Below are 17,383 nucleotides of genomic sequence, written 5' to 3'. Positions count from 1 at the left end.
GATAATACTATGGTTATTTGTTATAGCGTTTTCTTTTTTCAATTATGCTAGACTCTGGTATATCTTGCAGTGATGAAAATATAAATTTGTTGAAGTGTGTACCAAATTGTGTTTATGAGGAAGTACTTCCATAACAAGAAAATTGTGGTGTTACAGTTTGGAAAGAAATCATGGCATGTAAACTTGGTTTAGACAATCTATTTGGACTCTGGATCTCTTGGTACTATAAGTCTATGAATTATTTTTAACCATATATGAAAATATTTCAATCTACGAAGCACATATACATCCAACAGGACACTCTCACACAACTAATGTCTAAAATATAGGATACTCGACACTGCCACACACATGGAGAGAGACTTTAATAAAGTGAAATATGAGTAACATAACAAAATATCTAAATCAATGTATATTTTCCTTTTTAAACCAACTTTCTATGCATTTTCAGGTCAGTGGTCTTCTCTCTGTCAATGGCCTCAAAATAGTAATTTAATTCAACCGTTCGCATCATCACTTTCTTTTCATTTGATCTAACCACATGCTATTTCGTTTCTTTCAGGTTCTTCATGTGAACAAGAATGAATATTTCAATTCGATTCGGAGTCTATTTAACTATTGGTTCTGTTTTGTTCGGTAACTTTGTTCTGTTTTCTCCTTTCATTTCTTTCTTTTCTACACTGATTGACTTGGATCATGTTCTTGTCTTCTAAGGTAATTGATTTAATGCTTCTATCACGTTCTTCATCTCACTTGTTCTCTCCATCTAAATATTTTCTAGATTCATGAGGAAAAATGTTATAAATGGCAAACACAAAATTTGAAGAACATGAAACACTAAATAAACCGTTAGCAATATTTTTCTTGAGGCGTGTGATGACACCAACCTTAAAGACTTATTCACGGTATACACACAAGTCCCCCAAAGATATAACATCTCAACAAAGATAAGAACCGACAAGATATTTAAGTAAGCAGAAAACCCAGAGAGTAGTGTTGTCAATTTGGACCCGACCCAATGGGCTGGCTAGGCCAGGCTAAACCTTAAAAAAGGTGGCCTAAATAGAAGCAGACCATTTTGGTCTACCCCACTAAACCTGACAAGCCAAATGGTATTAGGTCAGGTTGTCCTATAAGCTTATGGATTGACCCGTTAAACTAATAATTAAAATAATCTAAATTAATATCAATCTATAATGTGTTATAAAATAATAGAATGAAATATAACAATTTTACAATAGTAATAGTCTTTCATTTTTGTATTTGCTTGTGCTTACAAGTTTAGAGTTAGGGTTAGCCACTATGAGAGTCTCAACTAGATGAAATGTTACATATATGATGCTTGAAAGTGCTATTAAATATCATCAATCATTCACTAATTTGAGATATTGTGATAAAAGTTACTAGTTTTTCCCAACCAACAAAGAATAAGAAAGAGCTGAGAATATATGTGAATTCTTGGCCCCAGATTATAATATTACTAACTTGATATTTGGGTCATCTTATCCCACCTTCAACTTATATTTAATGCAAGTTGCAATTATAGAGATGGGATTAAATAAAAATTTGTCTTGTGAAGACGAGGTTATCATAGATATGGCAACAAGAAGGAAGGCCAAATTTGATAAGTATTTTGATAAGTATTGGAGTGAATATTGTGTCAATCTTGCATTTGCATGTGTTCTTGACCCTAAGGCAAAGTTGAATTTCATAAGATTTTGTTATAGGAAGTTTTATCCATATGATTATGGAGAAAAAGTGAATAAGGTGAAAGAGGGTTTGTATAATATTTTTGGTGAATATGTTAAGCAAGCAAATATATCAAGTTCATCTCTACCAACTACTACATCAAGAGACACCCAATCTCACTCTGATGCACATCCAATGCCAAAAACTTTCTCATCATCCATTCTTCATGTAAGTTTTCCTAATTCATGTAACTTGCATTACTTGTGTAACTTGCATTATTCATGACTGCACAAAAATAACTAGGTGTTTCATTACAATATATAGTATTTAATTAATCATGTTATAATTATTGTTTTTCTTTTCCATTGTAAAAATATGTATTCATTTTTTTTAATGTATTTTTTAATTAGACCAATTTGGTCCAATGGCCTGACATGGGTCTAGTTGGGCCAAGAAATGGAAGCTTAAAAAAATAAAGGTCAAGTTAGCCTAGCCTAAAATAGCATTTGGCCTGTGTAGGTTAGATTGGGTCCAATCAACTTAATCCATTTGACACCTCTACTAGAGAGAGACAGAGAGAATTCAAGTTTTGAGGTGTGTTAAATAGTGAGACAGAGGTCTCTATTTATATGCATGAAGAGCTAGAGTGAAGTCCAAAACTAGTGCAGAAAATGACCGTTATGTAACCGAAAATAAAAATATTTATGAATCTCATAATCGCATGTACAAGGGGAGGGGGATCTACAAATTTCCATTACAACAAGCCCACGAGACTCATTCTCATGCATGCAAGCCCCCCTTTGAAAGTGCAAGGAGAACTTCGATATATAGAGACTGAAGGTATACTAGATCCAAGTAATGTAGGAAAGATGTCAAGCCCAGACTTCTTAGATGGGTTGCGTTGTTACAAGAATGTGACTTGGAAATTGTTGACAAAAAAAGGGTAGACAATGTTGTGGCAAATCATCTCTCTCGTCTTCCATCGGATGGGAAATAGGATGATTCACCTATCAATGATTCTTTTTCAAATGAGCAACTTTTGGCAGTATTGGTAAAGGATTCTCCTTGGTATGCTAATTTTGTAAATTACTTAGCATGCAACGTTCTCCTAGAAGATTTTACTTATCAACAAAAGAAAAATTTCTTCAAGGATTTGAACTCTTTCATATGGGATGAGCCTTTTCTATATAAAAGATGCAGGATGGGGTATACAGACGTTGTGTCTTACAAAAAGAAGCCCTCCAGATAATTCATTCTTGTCACTCTTCTACTTATGGTGGACATGATGGTACATCAAAGACTGTTGCAAAAATTCTACAGGTAGGATTTTATTGGCCCAACCTCTTCAAAGACACATGAAAATTTGTGCAAACCTTTGATCATTGCCAAAGGACGGGTAACATTTCCAAGAAACATGAGATGCCTCTAAATGGGATCCTTGAAATTGAAATCTTTGATTTATGGGGCGTTGACTATATAGGTCCTTTTTCCTTCCTCACAAGGATATAAATATATTCTTGTAGCAATGGATTACGTATCCAAATGGGTGGAGGCAATTCCTTCTCAAACATGTGATTCTAAAACTGTCATTAAAATGGTCAAAAAAATTATCTTTCCCATGTTTGGCACTCCTAGAGCTATCATTAGTGATGGAGGATCCTAATTGGAATGACTTATTCTCAAATTAGAACGACCTGTTCCCAACTCTAAATTTGGCCTAAAACCCTAATTTGGGACAGTCTCCAGAATGGTCGTTCCACGCCTTCGGGTGCCTATAAATGCTTGTTCGACCCACGCTTTCTCACACATGCACACTGCTCAGTTGACTTAGTCCAAGCAGAAACTCTTTCTTCTTTCTTTAATCTTTCTTGAGTGTTTATGAGGTATTTATAGAGTGAAAGGTTGTCAAAACACGCCTTTGTACAAAGATTTGGAGATTTATTCTATAAAAGCTTGTTGTAGAGGTATTATTCATCAATTCTTTCTCTTTCTTTATTTATTTAGTTGTTTTATTTATGATATTATTGCCATAGAAATATTGTTCATTATGTAGACATTTAATATGTAAATAATTAATAAAAGGGGTAAACATTTAAGTTATTGTTTATTATTATGCTAAAATCGTCATAGGATACCAAATTAAGGCGTTGTAGGGTGCCTAACACCTTCCTTACATATAACCGACCCCCGAATCCAATTTTGGCTGTCAAGGCCATTATTGATCTTTTGAAAACCTTTTCCTTTTTGATGGCGACTCCTTAAAACCTTTTTTAAAAATCATTGTGTGTGCACGCATGTGTGTGGGTTTACTTACTCCAAGAGTAACTCTTGATAGAATTACTCCAGTTAGTAACTCTTGATTTGCATTGAATTTCAATGATTCAATTGTTGAATTAAAAGTTCTTAATAAATGGATCAAATCTACAAATTTGTATGAAATTTGAAAACTATATACACTTTTTATATAGATTCAAATTAACATATAATATGTTTTTGTCAATATAAAATAGTTTCCAAATTTTGTAAAAAAAATTAGACTTATCTATTCATTAAGAACTCTTAACTCAATAATTGGATCATTGAAATTCAATTTAGATCATAATTTATTGTGTGGAATAACTTTACCAATAATTACTCATGGAGTAAGTAGGTCCATATAATTGGGAAGAAAATGAATCTATTTACACCAAAAGTAAGTCTTGATAAACTTACTTCATTCAATAACTCATATTCTACATCAAATTTCTATGATGTAACTGTTGAATTAAAAGTTCTTTATGTATGAATCAAGTCTACAATTATATTTTAAAAAATTGAAAATCATATAATACTACGTTATATAAATTCAAATCAATGTATAAAATATTTTATGATTATTAGTCATTATGAATTAATGAAATAAAGTATTAAATAATTTTTAATTTTTTAAAAATTTTGTAGACTTGATTTGTATTAAGAACTTTTAATTTAATGATTGGATCGTTGAAATTTAATGTAGAACATAACTTATTGAGAGAAGTAAGTCTATCAATATTTACTTTTTAAGTAAGTAGATCCCATGCCAATTGAGAATGCAAAACAAAACACTAAATTATGTATTACACTAACATGTGTGTTTGGTTTCCCGTTGGAAAAATAGAAAATCGAAAAGATAAAAAAAAAAAGTTACTTTTTAGTTTGATATTTTAGAATGTGTGTTTTAATGAAACAAGATGATAAAATAAACATGTCATAAATCATCAGTTTGATTAGAATTATTCTTAAATCTTACTTGAGTTTGAATCTTTTAAATTTGATTTTAAATTCGAGTCTTAAAAATTCAAAAAAATGGTTAAAAGGAAAAATCCAACTAAAAGTGATTATTCAAATTCTTTAACAAAGATTAATTATCGCTAACTTAAATGAATTATTCACAATAATAACATTGATATCCAACAAATAAAACTTAACACACTCTTTTGAGTCAAAACTATCGTATAAAGCTAAAATTGAAAACTCCAACACTATTCCCCACCCTAGGGTCACCATTTGTATATTATTTAAATAAAGTTATTAAATTAGAAATATTTTTAATATAACTAGTATAAAAAATTGTTATAAAATAAGTAACCCCTAATACATTTGGGTTACACAATAAAATTACTTTTTTCTTACAAATTAAATAACAAAGCCTTAAATTAATTGTTTAAACTTTTATAACAACTAGTATTTTATCATGTTTAACGTACAAGATAAATTTTTCTTTTATATAATAAAATTTGTAATGAATAAATCTTTTGAATATATAAATTATATAATAATTAAACTTATGAAAAATGTTTTTATTAACGTCATTATTTTCTATTTAGATGAAACGATGGTATTTAACGATTTTTAAAAATTTAAAAATAAAAATAAACATTGAATGATAAAAATAATTAGATGGAATTAATTTATCCTAATCGAAGAAGTAAAATGTAATTAATGCAAACGAAAGTAGCGTGACTATTCTCTTGATTCATGCTCCAGCACCTGGTGAAGCCGGAATTGGACAGAGTTGGTGCATAGTTGCCGAAGCCGAGAGAGATGGGGAACAAAGAAAAAGCTAAGGAGCGAAGAGAAAAGCGATTGCAAGAAATACGCCTTCTCATGACCATTCCCTATTCTCATCACCAGAGGTTCAATTTTGCAACCCCTTTTCTCGTATTTATTCGGATTTTCACTTACACTGCTTAATTTCTTAAATGAGATACCTTAATCTTAGGTGGAACCATGAATAACAACATAGCCTATGTTTAGGTAAAATTTTGAAGTGTACTTTTGTGAATTCCAATGCACAAAATGAAGAGGGGAGAAATTGTTGATTTGGGTGTAAAAATACTTTTGAGTTATCTCAACTGAAATTCAAACATGCATATACTCTTTATTATTGGGTGATATAACTGTAACATGATAAGGATCCACTATATAAGGGGCAGGCCTAACATCACTTGGAATATTTCACTTGTTTTGAATACAAAAGTTTTTTTTTTTTTTTTTAATTTCTATCTTTGTTTCAATGTTTTGGTGCATGCAAATATGTGAAAGATGATCTTTGCACTGACCCTGGCCTTCAATTTTGTTTGTTAGTTTCCACTTGGCAAACACGTCACTCTCAGCATGGGTTTTGACGACGGTTGTTGTCTCAACCTTTTAACCATCCACAATTTTTAGAATTGCGGAATATACTTGATCTTCATAGCTTGTTCGAATTGTTGTTGACTTGAGTATTCTTAGGTGGTGGTCTAAGGAAACTGTTGCTGTGGTTACTGGTGGAAATAGAGGAATTGGATTTGAGATTTGTAGACAACTTGCTGCTCATGGATTGACTGTTATACTGACATCAAGAGACGCCAGTGTTGGTGTTGAATCAGTTAAGGCTTTGCAAGAAGGCGGTCTCAATGTGGTTTATCATCAACTTGACATTGTAAACGATTCATCTATCAACCAGTTTGTTGAGTGGCTGCAGGAAAATTATGGTGGCTTGGATATTCTGGTTAGTTTCTAGAATGTGCTTTCACCATATTGTTAGGTCTGATTTTAAGGAAATTTGCATGTGCTGCTGGGATCTATCTATTTGTTGTATTCTTTTTTATTACTTCTGGCTTATCTTTTCTGTTATGTTCTCAAAATAAACTTGTTCTAGATCTTGTTCATTGTGGATCTAAATATGCTAAACATGGAATTATACACAATGAGATAGTTAAATTTTACAAGGAAGTACGCAGAACGTGGTTAAACACCATATATGCTTCTGAACAATATCATTTACCTGCAGGTAAACAATGCTGGTGTTAATTTTAATCTTGGGTCTGATAACTCAGTCGAAAATGCTCGTAAGGTTATTGAAACAAATTATTATGGCATCAAGAGCATGACTGATGCCATTATTCCATTGATGAAGCCATCCCGTGTTGGTGCTCGTATTGTAAATGTAAGCTCACGTCTTGGTCGACTAAATGGAAGACGGAATGTAAGTGAAATCTCTTTATACTGTTTGCTAAACAATGTTTAAAAAGTTTTGATGTTTGGTTCTTTCCCTTGTTATTACTCTCATGGTTCTTTCACTTTCTTGCTTGGGCTTCTCCCAGCTTTGTTATTGTGAAATACATATTACTGTCTTCTTGTTTGGGTTAAAACTAAACATGTTTTTCACACAAAAAAAAAAAAACAATGTTTGTGTTCTGAAATATGAGTTTGTTTGAACAAATTTCTCTAAAAGCACTTATACATAAAAAAAATAGAAAGAAAATTGAAATAAACTTCTTCATAATCTAAAACTAGCTTATGCATAAGTTAAATTTAAGATATTGAAAAAGCTAATAAGAGAGAACTTTTATAAATTAACTTATGCATAAGTTAATTTTAACTTACAAAGAAATTTTTTTCATTTTTCTTTCCTATTTTTCTCTGCTATAAGTGTTTTTGAAGAAATTTACCCAAACAAACCTTATATAATGCACAATATTTTCCTTCTGATGTTATAATTCATGATTGCCTTCTGGCATAAACTGCTTAATTCTTGTTAAGTTGTTGGTTACAGTAGCTGTAGTGTGACTTCTGCTAGAATACTTTGAATTGCATATTTTGGTTCAAAATTCCTGTAGTCAGACAGACCTATATCCTTCCGTGAATAAAATGAAAAATACTTTGAATTGCTGCTATGTGACTTCTGCTAAACATAAATTTGTTAATTCGATAATGTTTTGTTCGATTTGACAGAGAATCAGCAATGTAGCCTTGAGGGAGAAACTGAGTGATGTAGAATCCCTTTCAGAAGAGCTTATTGACAAGACTCTATCTACATTTCTACAACAAGTTGAGGATGGAACTTGGACTACAGGTGGGTGGCCTCAAGTATATAGTGACTACTCAGTGTCCAAACTTGCAGTTAATGCTTATACAAGGCTTATGGCAAGGAAGCTTTCTGAGAGACCAGAGGATCAGAAGATTTATATTAACTGCTATTGTCCAGGTTGGGTGAAGACAGCTCTTACAGGTTATGCAGGGAATAATACTGTTGAGGAAGGGGCTGATACTGGAGTCTGGCTTGCCCTTCTCTCTGACCAAACATTCATAGGAAAGTTTTTTGCTGAGAGAAGGGAAATTAACTTTTAAGCTTATGCCTGTAGGGAGCACAACAATTTAATTCCTACCAACTTTTGAAAATTTTCAAACTAAAGTATGGAAATTTGTCTGTTGGCACTGGTTTGCAAGCAGGTTTAGGTCTTCTTCTGTACCATGTAATTTTCATTGATAAGCTAATTCTTTTGGATATTTTATGCTGAATTAGAAGGCGCACACACATTATAACCATCTATGTATAGTTGTATGATTCAGATTTTTAGTTCTTTGTATCTAACAGTAAACAAGAGCTCTTATTGGCAAGCGTACACACATACCTTAACTATTTATGTATAGTTGTATGATTCATATTTATAGTAGTTATATCTAAAAGTAAACAAGAGCTCTTAGTAGATAAATTTATATATATGAGGAAGAATTTGTTTGTTCTAGGAGTAAGTCTTTATAGAATTATTACGTTCAATAACTCATGTTCTACATCAAATTTTAATGATCAAAATTTTCATTGATAAGCTAATTCTTTTGGATATTTTATGCTGAATTAGAAGGCGCACACACATTATAACCATCTATGTATAGTTGTATGATTCAGATTTGTAGTTCTTTGTATCTAACAGTAAACAAGAGCTCTTATTGGCAAGCGTACACACATACCTTAACTATTTATGTATAATTGTATGATTCATATTTATAGTTTTTATATCTAAAAGTAAACAAGAGCTCTTAGTAGATAAATTTATATATATGAGGAAGAATTTGTTTGTTCTAGGAGTAAGTCTTTATAGAATTATTACGTTCAATAATTCATGTTCTACATCAAATTTTAATGATCAAATCGTTGAATTTAAAGTTCTTAATGTATAGATCAAGTCTATAAATTTTATAAAAATTTGTAGACTATTTAATATTTTATTTTATTAATTTAAATCAACGTATAAAATAATTTTATAATTATTGATCAATTTTAATTAATGAAACGAAATATCAAATAATTTTTAAATTCTTTAAAAATTTGCATATTTGATCTATGCATTAAGAACTTTAAATTTAACAGTTGAATCATTAAAATTTAATACAGAATATGAATTATTGGATCGTTAAAATTTTATTACCTTTTTCTTTTTTTCTTTTCTATCCTAAAGAATTTTATTTCTTTGTATCCGTTGGTTGAAAATAGGGACCGAATGAAATGGTATTGAATTAAATATAAAAAAGGTTAAAATAATCATTTAGAATAAGTAACACTTAAGTATCTACAATCTATTGATTTAAGTGACATTAGATTCGATCCTTTTAAAAAAGTTCTTACATACAAGTCTTGTAGATAAAATATATATATATATATATATATATATATATATTTTTATTTTTTTTTGAAAAAAAGTAAATATATTAAGACATCACTATGTGGAAAAGAAATCCTAACTAGATTAGCACCTCAATCCACACCAATCATAATATTTTTTTTTTGAAAAAAAGTAAATATACTAAGGCATCACTATGTGGAAAAGAGATCTTAACTAGATTAGCACCTCAATCCACACCAATCATATATATATATATATATATATATATATATATATATATATATATATATATAATTAGAATGTGAGATTCTACTAAATTAGTAAATTGAATTATTAGATAAATACTTTGTACTAATAATATAATAATAAAAAAATGTAACACTTAAATAAAAATTAATTTTTATATGAGCAAAAGATTTTAAGTTTAATTCATACATTTTTATTGTTAATTAAATTACCTTATACATAACTTGAAATGATTTTATTTTTTTAGAGATGTTAGAACAATTTCACAAATCGGTTCACCTTAATGATACACATTAGCTCTCGTTGTTATTATGTTTTTTAAGATTTAATTCCTAAAACTTTTAATTTTTAATCCCTATACACATAGTTTTAAAAATTGGACTGTTCATCGAATCGGTTAAGATACTGGGTCAGTGGGTCAAATGTTGAATCGGTGAGTCACTAGTTGAACCGCATGACTCGATTTTTATTTATTTATATTAAAAAAATTCATATTAAATATATTTTATACTTATAAATTTTAATAAATTCATATCTTATTTTAAATTTCAATTTTTCTATCTTATTTAAAATTATTTTTATTTTTATTTTGTAAAAAAATACATAAAAAATTACATGTTAAATTGTATATTAATACAAATTTTAAAAATATAAATAATATCTACATATATAATATGCTTGCAATTGATATTACAAAATAATATATGTAATATCTACATAAATATTATATTATTAAATATATAATTTAAAATTAATAATATACTATAAAAGTTATTTAAGTTGTATATATTACAAACAAATACTCCCTCCATTTTTTTTAATAGTCGTTTTGTCAGAGTTTGTTATTTTTTTTTCATTGTCATATTACTAAAATCAATGAGTTATTAATTTTTTTTTCTTCCATTTTTATCCTTGATAATTAATACATGTTTCCTAAACAATATGTGTATTTATTTTTAATGTCTAATTAATTTTTCTCCAACTACTCATATAAAGTTAATGTTCATTTATAAAAACAATATGTTCCCAACAAAATACTATAAAAAAAATAAAAAAGGGACAACTATTTAATGGAATAGTTCAACAGTCTAAAAAATGCAAAAAAAAATGGTAAAATAAGAAAGTAAGTAATAAATATTTTTGAAAACTAAAATATCAATGATTTCTTTAAGTCCCGTGCAAAACCTTAAACGACTATGAAATAAAAAACGGAGGGAATATATTAGAACAAGTAGTCATTGTTATATTTAATAAGACTTTTGACTCTTCCATTAAGAGATTTAATTTTTATTATTATTTTTGTGGTTTATCAGTTTATGGCCCCTTAATTTTTTTTTTAAAAAAATAAGAAAAAAAAGTGATTGAACCGGTTTGACCCACCGGTTCATCAGTTGAACCGGAAAATTAACCGGTTCAATCCAATTTGAAACGGGTCAACTGCATAACCGATCTAACTTATGATTCGGACCGGTTGAACCACCGGTTCCCAGTCCGACCGGCCGATTTAATCCAGATTTTAAATCACTGCCTATACACCTGATTAAGAATTAAAACTCAAATTTCGTCTACCATACCGACAACATTAATTCCTAAATGTCACTTGCAGGGTGAAATAATTAATCAAACCGCATAAAGACAACTTAGCTCACGGAATTAGGTGGAAATATTAAAGAAACCTAATTCATTGAAGAACATTACAATTAAAAAAAAAAAAGCCAAAAGCTAAAAAATTCAAAATACCAACCATGCTAGTAATTTAATCCACCATCGTTGTCATAGCTCAAGAAAGAGTTACGAGTTCCCTCTTCACTTCTTCGAAGTCTTACTCACACTTTCAAATCTAAATAGTGAAATTCTCTTCCTTTTTTTTTCTTCTCTCTCTACACAACAAGGTAAGGTAAAGTGAACGCTCCTTCTTCCTCTTATTCACTTCTTTTTTCTTCTTTTTTTTTCTCTCAACTAACAGTTAAATCTCTCAGGCACAGTTACACTCTCACTGTCAAACAAAACATGAATCTTTTACTTGCCGCAGTAACTCTCCTCGTTTTTTACGCCGTGAATTTTTTTTACTCCAAATTCTGGGTCCCGTGGAGAACCGAGCGTCACTTCAAGAAGCAAGGGATAGGGGGCCCTGGCTACCGTCCGATCTTGGGGAACTCGTCAGAGATCCGACGGCTGTACGCGGAAGCCAAATCAGAGCCCACACATCGGTTTGACCACGACGTCTTGAGACGCGTGGTTCCATTTTACGACAGGTGGTCTGGCGCGTACGGGAAAACCTTCCTCTACTGGTTCGGTTCAACGCCCCGGTTGGCGATAACTGAACCGGATATGATTAAGGAGGTGCTCTCGAATAAGAGTGGGGAGTATGAGAGGGTTTCGTTCAATCCTCAATCCAAGTTGCTTTTTGGACAGGGCCTTGTGGGCCTGCAGGGCCCCCAATGGGCCTTGCACAGAAGGATTATAAATCTCGCATTTAACATGGAGCTTGTTAAGGTACTTCGTCTTGACTCGTGTTGGAATTATTTTTCAAATTCAACTTTAAAGAAGTTTTATAGTGTGTTTGGACGAGAAATTTTACAAATTCAAGGAATTTTAAATTCTTGGTATTTGAATTACTTTGATTTCAATATCTATCATTCTTAAAATATTTTGTTTGGATGAGTCAATTCAAATTTCTTAAATTTTAAATTGTTAGGTTGAATATGATAATTTGATTCCATCATAGTAAAATTGATTTTAAAAATATTTATATGTTGAGATTTTTAAATTAAATTTTATAAAAATAAATATTAATCCATTTTTAAATATTTAATAATTTTAAAAATTAATATTAGATAATATTTAATAATTTTAAAAATTAATATAAGATAATATTTAATAATTTTAAAAATATTTTTGAATATCCAATAATTAAAAGAATGAAGAGATAAGATAAAATATATAGGTGAAATAAGAAAAACAAATATGAGGAATTTCAAATTCTCCCATTTTTGAGAGAATTTGAAATTCTATTATTTTAAGGAAATTTACAAATGTTTGGATTTCAAATTCTTTTTAAATTCCTCGTCCAAACAAAGCATTTCATCTCAAAAAATTTAAAATTCTTCAAATAAATGAATTACCCTATATAAATTCCTCATCCAAACACACCATTAAGGTTTGTAAAAGTTATTTTGAATTTTAAAATAAAATAAGATTTATTTAATAGTTTTTGACTAAAAATTTCTCTAAAATTAAGTTTTATCTTTTGCTCCTCGTCGTAATAAGAAAGAGAGGAATTAAGGTATGTAACATATTTTTAAAAGTTACTTAATTTTGTTGCCTTTTTTTTGTTTTATGAAATGATAAGATACTTGATGTTTGACTCAGCTTCTCTTTTTAAGAAGTTTAAAAAAATTGGACAAGGTTTTTATTACTTTCTTAATTTAAAGTTTTTGGATTGTTTGGTCTTCTTTTTTGTCAAAGCAATTGACTTTTAAGAATTTCAAAGTCTAAATATTTTTTTCAATTATATTTTTATTCAATGGGTACTTTTTTGTCAATTATTTATTTATTTTTTATTAAAAAAACAAAATAATAGAGTTAAAATAATGAGATATTAAATAAAAAAATTAATCTAATTTATATTTATTAAATATTTCTTAATACATCTAAGTTAAGACTAAAGATTTAGGACAAATGGAGTATAAATATTTTTAGCTATGTTATCCTATTAAAATTAAAGTTTTATTGCTAACTTTTACATAATGAAGGTGGACATTAAAAATTAGCACGCATTACTAAGGTGAAAGTCTAAGCTAATAATATCAGAAGTACTGTACTTCGGCTGTGAATAATGGATTTTTATCCAATCCAAAGGGAGAAGAGTGTATAATAGAGAAAAGAGAGAAAAGAGTTGTCGGAAGAAAGAGAATCTTAATTTCCTGTTTAAAAAACTATATCATGCCATTCAGATTTTCTTCTAAATTGTAACTTTAGACAAGAAAAATTCCCCCCCTATTAAGTGGTGGTTAGTTTTTTTCTTTTCGTTGTTGACATGCTATCTTTTACTTGTGATTTAAGGACTTACCAGAATACTAATGAGTGAATCATGAAGAGTGTTGCAGGGATGGGTGCCAGATATTGTGGCAAGTGTGACAAAGATGGTGGAGAGATGGGAGGAGCAAAGAGGAGGAAAAGATGAAGTTGAGATAAATGTGCACAGAGAGCTTCTTCATCTTTCTGCAGATGTTATATCGAGGACTGCTTTTGGAAGCAGTTATGAAGAGGGCAAGCATATTTTCAACTTGCAGGAGCAACAAATGCATCTTTTCTCACAGGCAGTTAGGAGTGTCTATTTCCCTGGATTTAGGTTACTTTGCCAACTCTTCTTTATGACTTCTTTTTTAATAAGAAAAAGTTTAATTTCTATGTACAAATAATGTAAATATTACATTGTTAAGTCAACTAGAAATCATGATAAACGATTAGTAAGGCTCTTAAAGTAGTTAGTATAAATCTATCATACATAATAATAATTTAAAATTGAATGATACCGTAAAATTCATTCACCCTATATATGTATAGACTATTTACCCTATAACTCAAAAAATTAGATTATTATTTCTACTTATATCCTTGCAGCCTGATCGTTACTATAAACTACAATAGGCAAGTTATTATACAGTGATGCCATATGCATGCCACACCACTAAGTACAAATTAACATAAGTAGGTGTCAGAGTCTCAGAGATCCCTCGTCATATGATTCAAATATAGTATACAAGTGTTGAAGAATTCTTTTCTTATAACCGTGTGTTTGGATATGCGTTGAAACGTGAATTTTCACGTTTAATCGGAAGGAGAAAATAGCAGCTTCTCCGTAAATTAGTAAGTGAACGTGGAGAGAGAAGAAGAATTTGCGTTTCAAAATTGAAACCAAACACGCACTAAGTCAGTTCTGTAAAGTTTGGTTATACCCAAATTCACATTCTAAGATTGTATCAAAGTCTATTATGATGATTATTATCTTACAAACTGATTTTGTAGATTATCTTAAGAATTATAACCTTATAACTTGGTTTTATAAGATTAATTATGTAGATACCTTTCTTTCCTTGGCACCAACCTTGCTATTCAAGTAATAAACTCAGTAGTAATTAATAAATAAGAAAAAGACCAAAACAACTTAAGTGCTAAAATAGTAAAATTGATGCATTAGTTTCCATGTTAAAACTATTGCTTTTAGCTAAATTTAAGATGAGAAACACAACTACATTTATATTTACTGGTTCCAGGCCTTGAATACTAAATTCTGATTTAGAATTTCGTTATAGATGTCTCCAAATAAAGTTTATGTTATGGCATACCTGGTATATTTTGCCTTCTTGGCATAAAGTTGTTGAGTTTTAGTGTTTTACCCCGTTTATTTTTTCTGGAACTTGGATAAAACAATAGGTATTTGCCGACTAAGAAGAACAGGGATAGGTGGAGACTAGAGAAAGAAACTCGTGAATCAATTCTCAAGCTGGTTGAGACCAAGAACAATGAGAGAGAAAATGCAAGAAATGTACTAAGTTCTTTGATGTGTTCCTACAAGAATGATGCTGGTGAAGAAGAAAAGTTAGGGTTGGAAGAAATTATAGATGAATGTAAAACCATCTACTTTGCAGGGAAAGAAACGACAGCTAATTTGTTGACTTGGGCACTTCTTCTGTTAGCAAAACATCAGGAATGGCAAAGTAAGGCACGCGAAGAAGTTCTTCGTTTCGTTGGACACAATCGACCTCCTGTTGCAGACAATTTAAATGACCTCAAGATTGTAAGTTCATTTTTTTGTTGTTTGCCATAAAGAGAAGCAGTGCAGTACAACACAATACATTTACTCTGTTGAAAGCAGGTTAGGTCAGAGTGACTTGTTAATAAATAAATCTATTAGACTGTTCATTAGTCAATTGATCTATTACCAACATTCATCCTATGCTATATAAGGATTTTAACTTGAAGCAGAGATGCAGAAAATTAGGCCATGAATGGAGAAATATATGATTTTAGAGCAGTATATTGAAGTAATTGCTTTCTACACTAGAGAAATAAATGAACCAAACACAAACCTTACAAAAGCGACTTTTAAGATAAGAATTGTCTTCTACTAATATACTTTGTTTTGGTTTTATCTTTAGTCAACATTGAATTTTCTTCAATACACGTCAACACTATTGGGTTTAGTGCATGGATAAATAATAGGTGGTCCATTTTAATGGATTTAGGATAGACAAGACTTGGAATATGAGCCTCGACATTATTGAGTTTGATACATTCATAAATAGTTGGTAATCTTTTTTAATAGATCTCAATAGATATAATACCATTTTAGAATGTAGGTTTGAGTTTAACTCAACTTTACAAAATTGGCTATTAAAAAAGGATTTACGATTGTCCAAGACTTGGATTTTTTTCCCTATACACCTGCCCAATATCAGTGTATGTATAAATGGTTAGTAACCCTTTTAAATAAATCTAGATAGCTCTGATACCTTCTTTAAATATAAGTTTTGATCTAACTCAACTCTATGTAATATGAGGATTGTCTTTTCTCTCACTTATATACTATGTTTTAATCTTATTTTTAAACGATATGGGACTTGAGTAGTTTTCCAATTATTCCATTAAGTTCCTTGAGAACAAAACTCTGGTTCATTTTCATTTATTGGTTGTTGGTTTACATTTTCCAACAGGTTAGCATGATAATAAATGAAACACTTCGGCTCTATCCTCCGGCAGTAATGCTAATGAGGCAAACCTCTAAAGATGTGGTGCTTGGAAGCATCAATGTTCCTGCTAAGACTCAACTCTACTTGGCATTGACTGCTGTTCATCATGACAGAGAAATCTGGGGAGAAGATTGCCATAGCTTCAATCCAATGAGATTTAGTGAGCCTCGAAAACATTTGGCTGCATTCTTTCCTTTCGGATTAGGCCCTCGAACCTGTGTTGGGCAAAATTTGGCAATGGTTGAGGCAAAGATTGCTCTTGCCATGATCATTCAGAGTTACAGTTTTGTGGTATCTCCTAACTATGTGCATGCTCCCATACTATTTATCACTTTGCAGCCTCAATATGGTGCACAAATCGTTTTCAGAAGGATCTCATATTGATGGTTTTTACTGCTTTTTCCCTTTTCTGTCCCTCTGTAACTTTTAACTGCATGTGGGGGAATCATTGTAGCTATAAATATTCTGCTCCTTTGGCTTGTAAAACATATGAAACTTGTGTTAACTGGGAAAGATTTTCAGGTTAAAGCACAAATGCTGCTATCTGTCAATTTATATTAATTTTATATGTTCTGGTATAGTTGTACAGTGTCTTGTCATTTTTAACAATTATATTGTATTATGAATGAATTATCTCGTGGTGCTTTCATGCTTTCTAGGCTATAGAATAACATTTTATGAATGAATTATCTGTGTACTTTATTCATGTTCATACGCATCACAGCCAACACAATAAAGCTTTATAAACATTTTTGAATTTGTTCTTACAGGCGATTTTTTTAG

The 17,383-nt window shown here is 30.3% G+C and overlaps 2 protein-coding genes across 3 annotated transcripts; both read left to right on the top strand.

Moving 5' to 3' along the window:
• The first annotated feature begins 5,645 nt into the window (after nucleotides 1-5,645).
• LOC109791751 (short-chain dehydrogenase/reductase 1) lies at nucleotides 5,646-8,646 on the top strand. Its single transcript, XM_020351092.3, has 4 exons — nucleotides 5,646-5,846; nucleotides 6,445-6,703; nucleotides 6,986-7,180; nucleotides 7,930-8,646. The coding sequence occupies exons 1-4, from the start codon at nucleotides 5,755-5,757 to the stop codon at nucleotides 8,323-8,325; spliced, it is 942 nt and encodes a 313-aa protein (XP_020206681.1). The 5' UTR covers nucleotides 5,646-5,754; the 3' UTR covers nucleotides 8,326-8,646.
• Nucleotides 8,647-11,512: 2,866 nt separating this feature from the next.
• On the top strand, nucleotides 11,513-17,180 carry LOC109791754 (cytochrome P450 734A1). 2 transcript variants are annotated; one of them, XM_020351097.3, is made up of 5 exons: nucleotides 11,513-11,737; nucleotides 11,825-12,341; nucleotides 13,955-14,199; nucleotides 15,285-15,648; nucleotides 16,565-17,180. In XM_020351097.3, exons 2-5 carry the CDS (start codon nucleotides 11,856-11,858, stop codon nucleotides 16,982-16,984), a joined length of 1,515 nt encoding a protein of 504 aa, XP_020206686.2. In that variant the 5' UTR covers nucleotides 11,513-11,737; nucleotides 11,825-11,855; the 3' UTR covers nucleotides 16,985-17,180. The 2 variants fall into 2 exon arrangements, with proteins under 2 accessions (XP_020206686.2, XP_020206685.2); XM_020351096.3 differs by having other exon boundaries at nucleotides 11,513-11,742.
• Nucleotides 17,181-17,383: the final 203 nt, after the last annotated feature.

This window comes from Cajanus cajan, chromosome 11, assembly GCF_000230855.2.
Source record: "Cajanus cajan strain Asha chromosome 11, NIPB_CcT2T_4, whole genome shotgun sequence".
In the NCBI taxonomy this organism is placed as follows: domain Eukaryota; kingdom Viridiplantae; phylum Streptophyta; class Magnoliopsida; order Fabales; family Fabaceae; genus Cajanus; species Cajanus cajan.
Note: the sequence above shows the minus strand (reverse complement) of the source record. Positions and strands in the feature narration are given on the sequence as shown.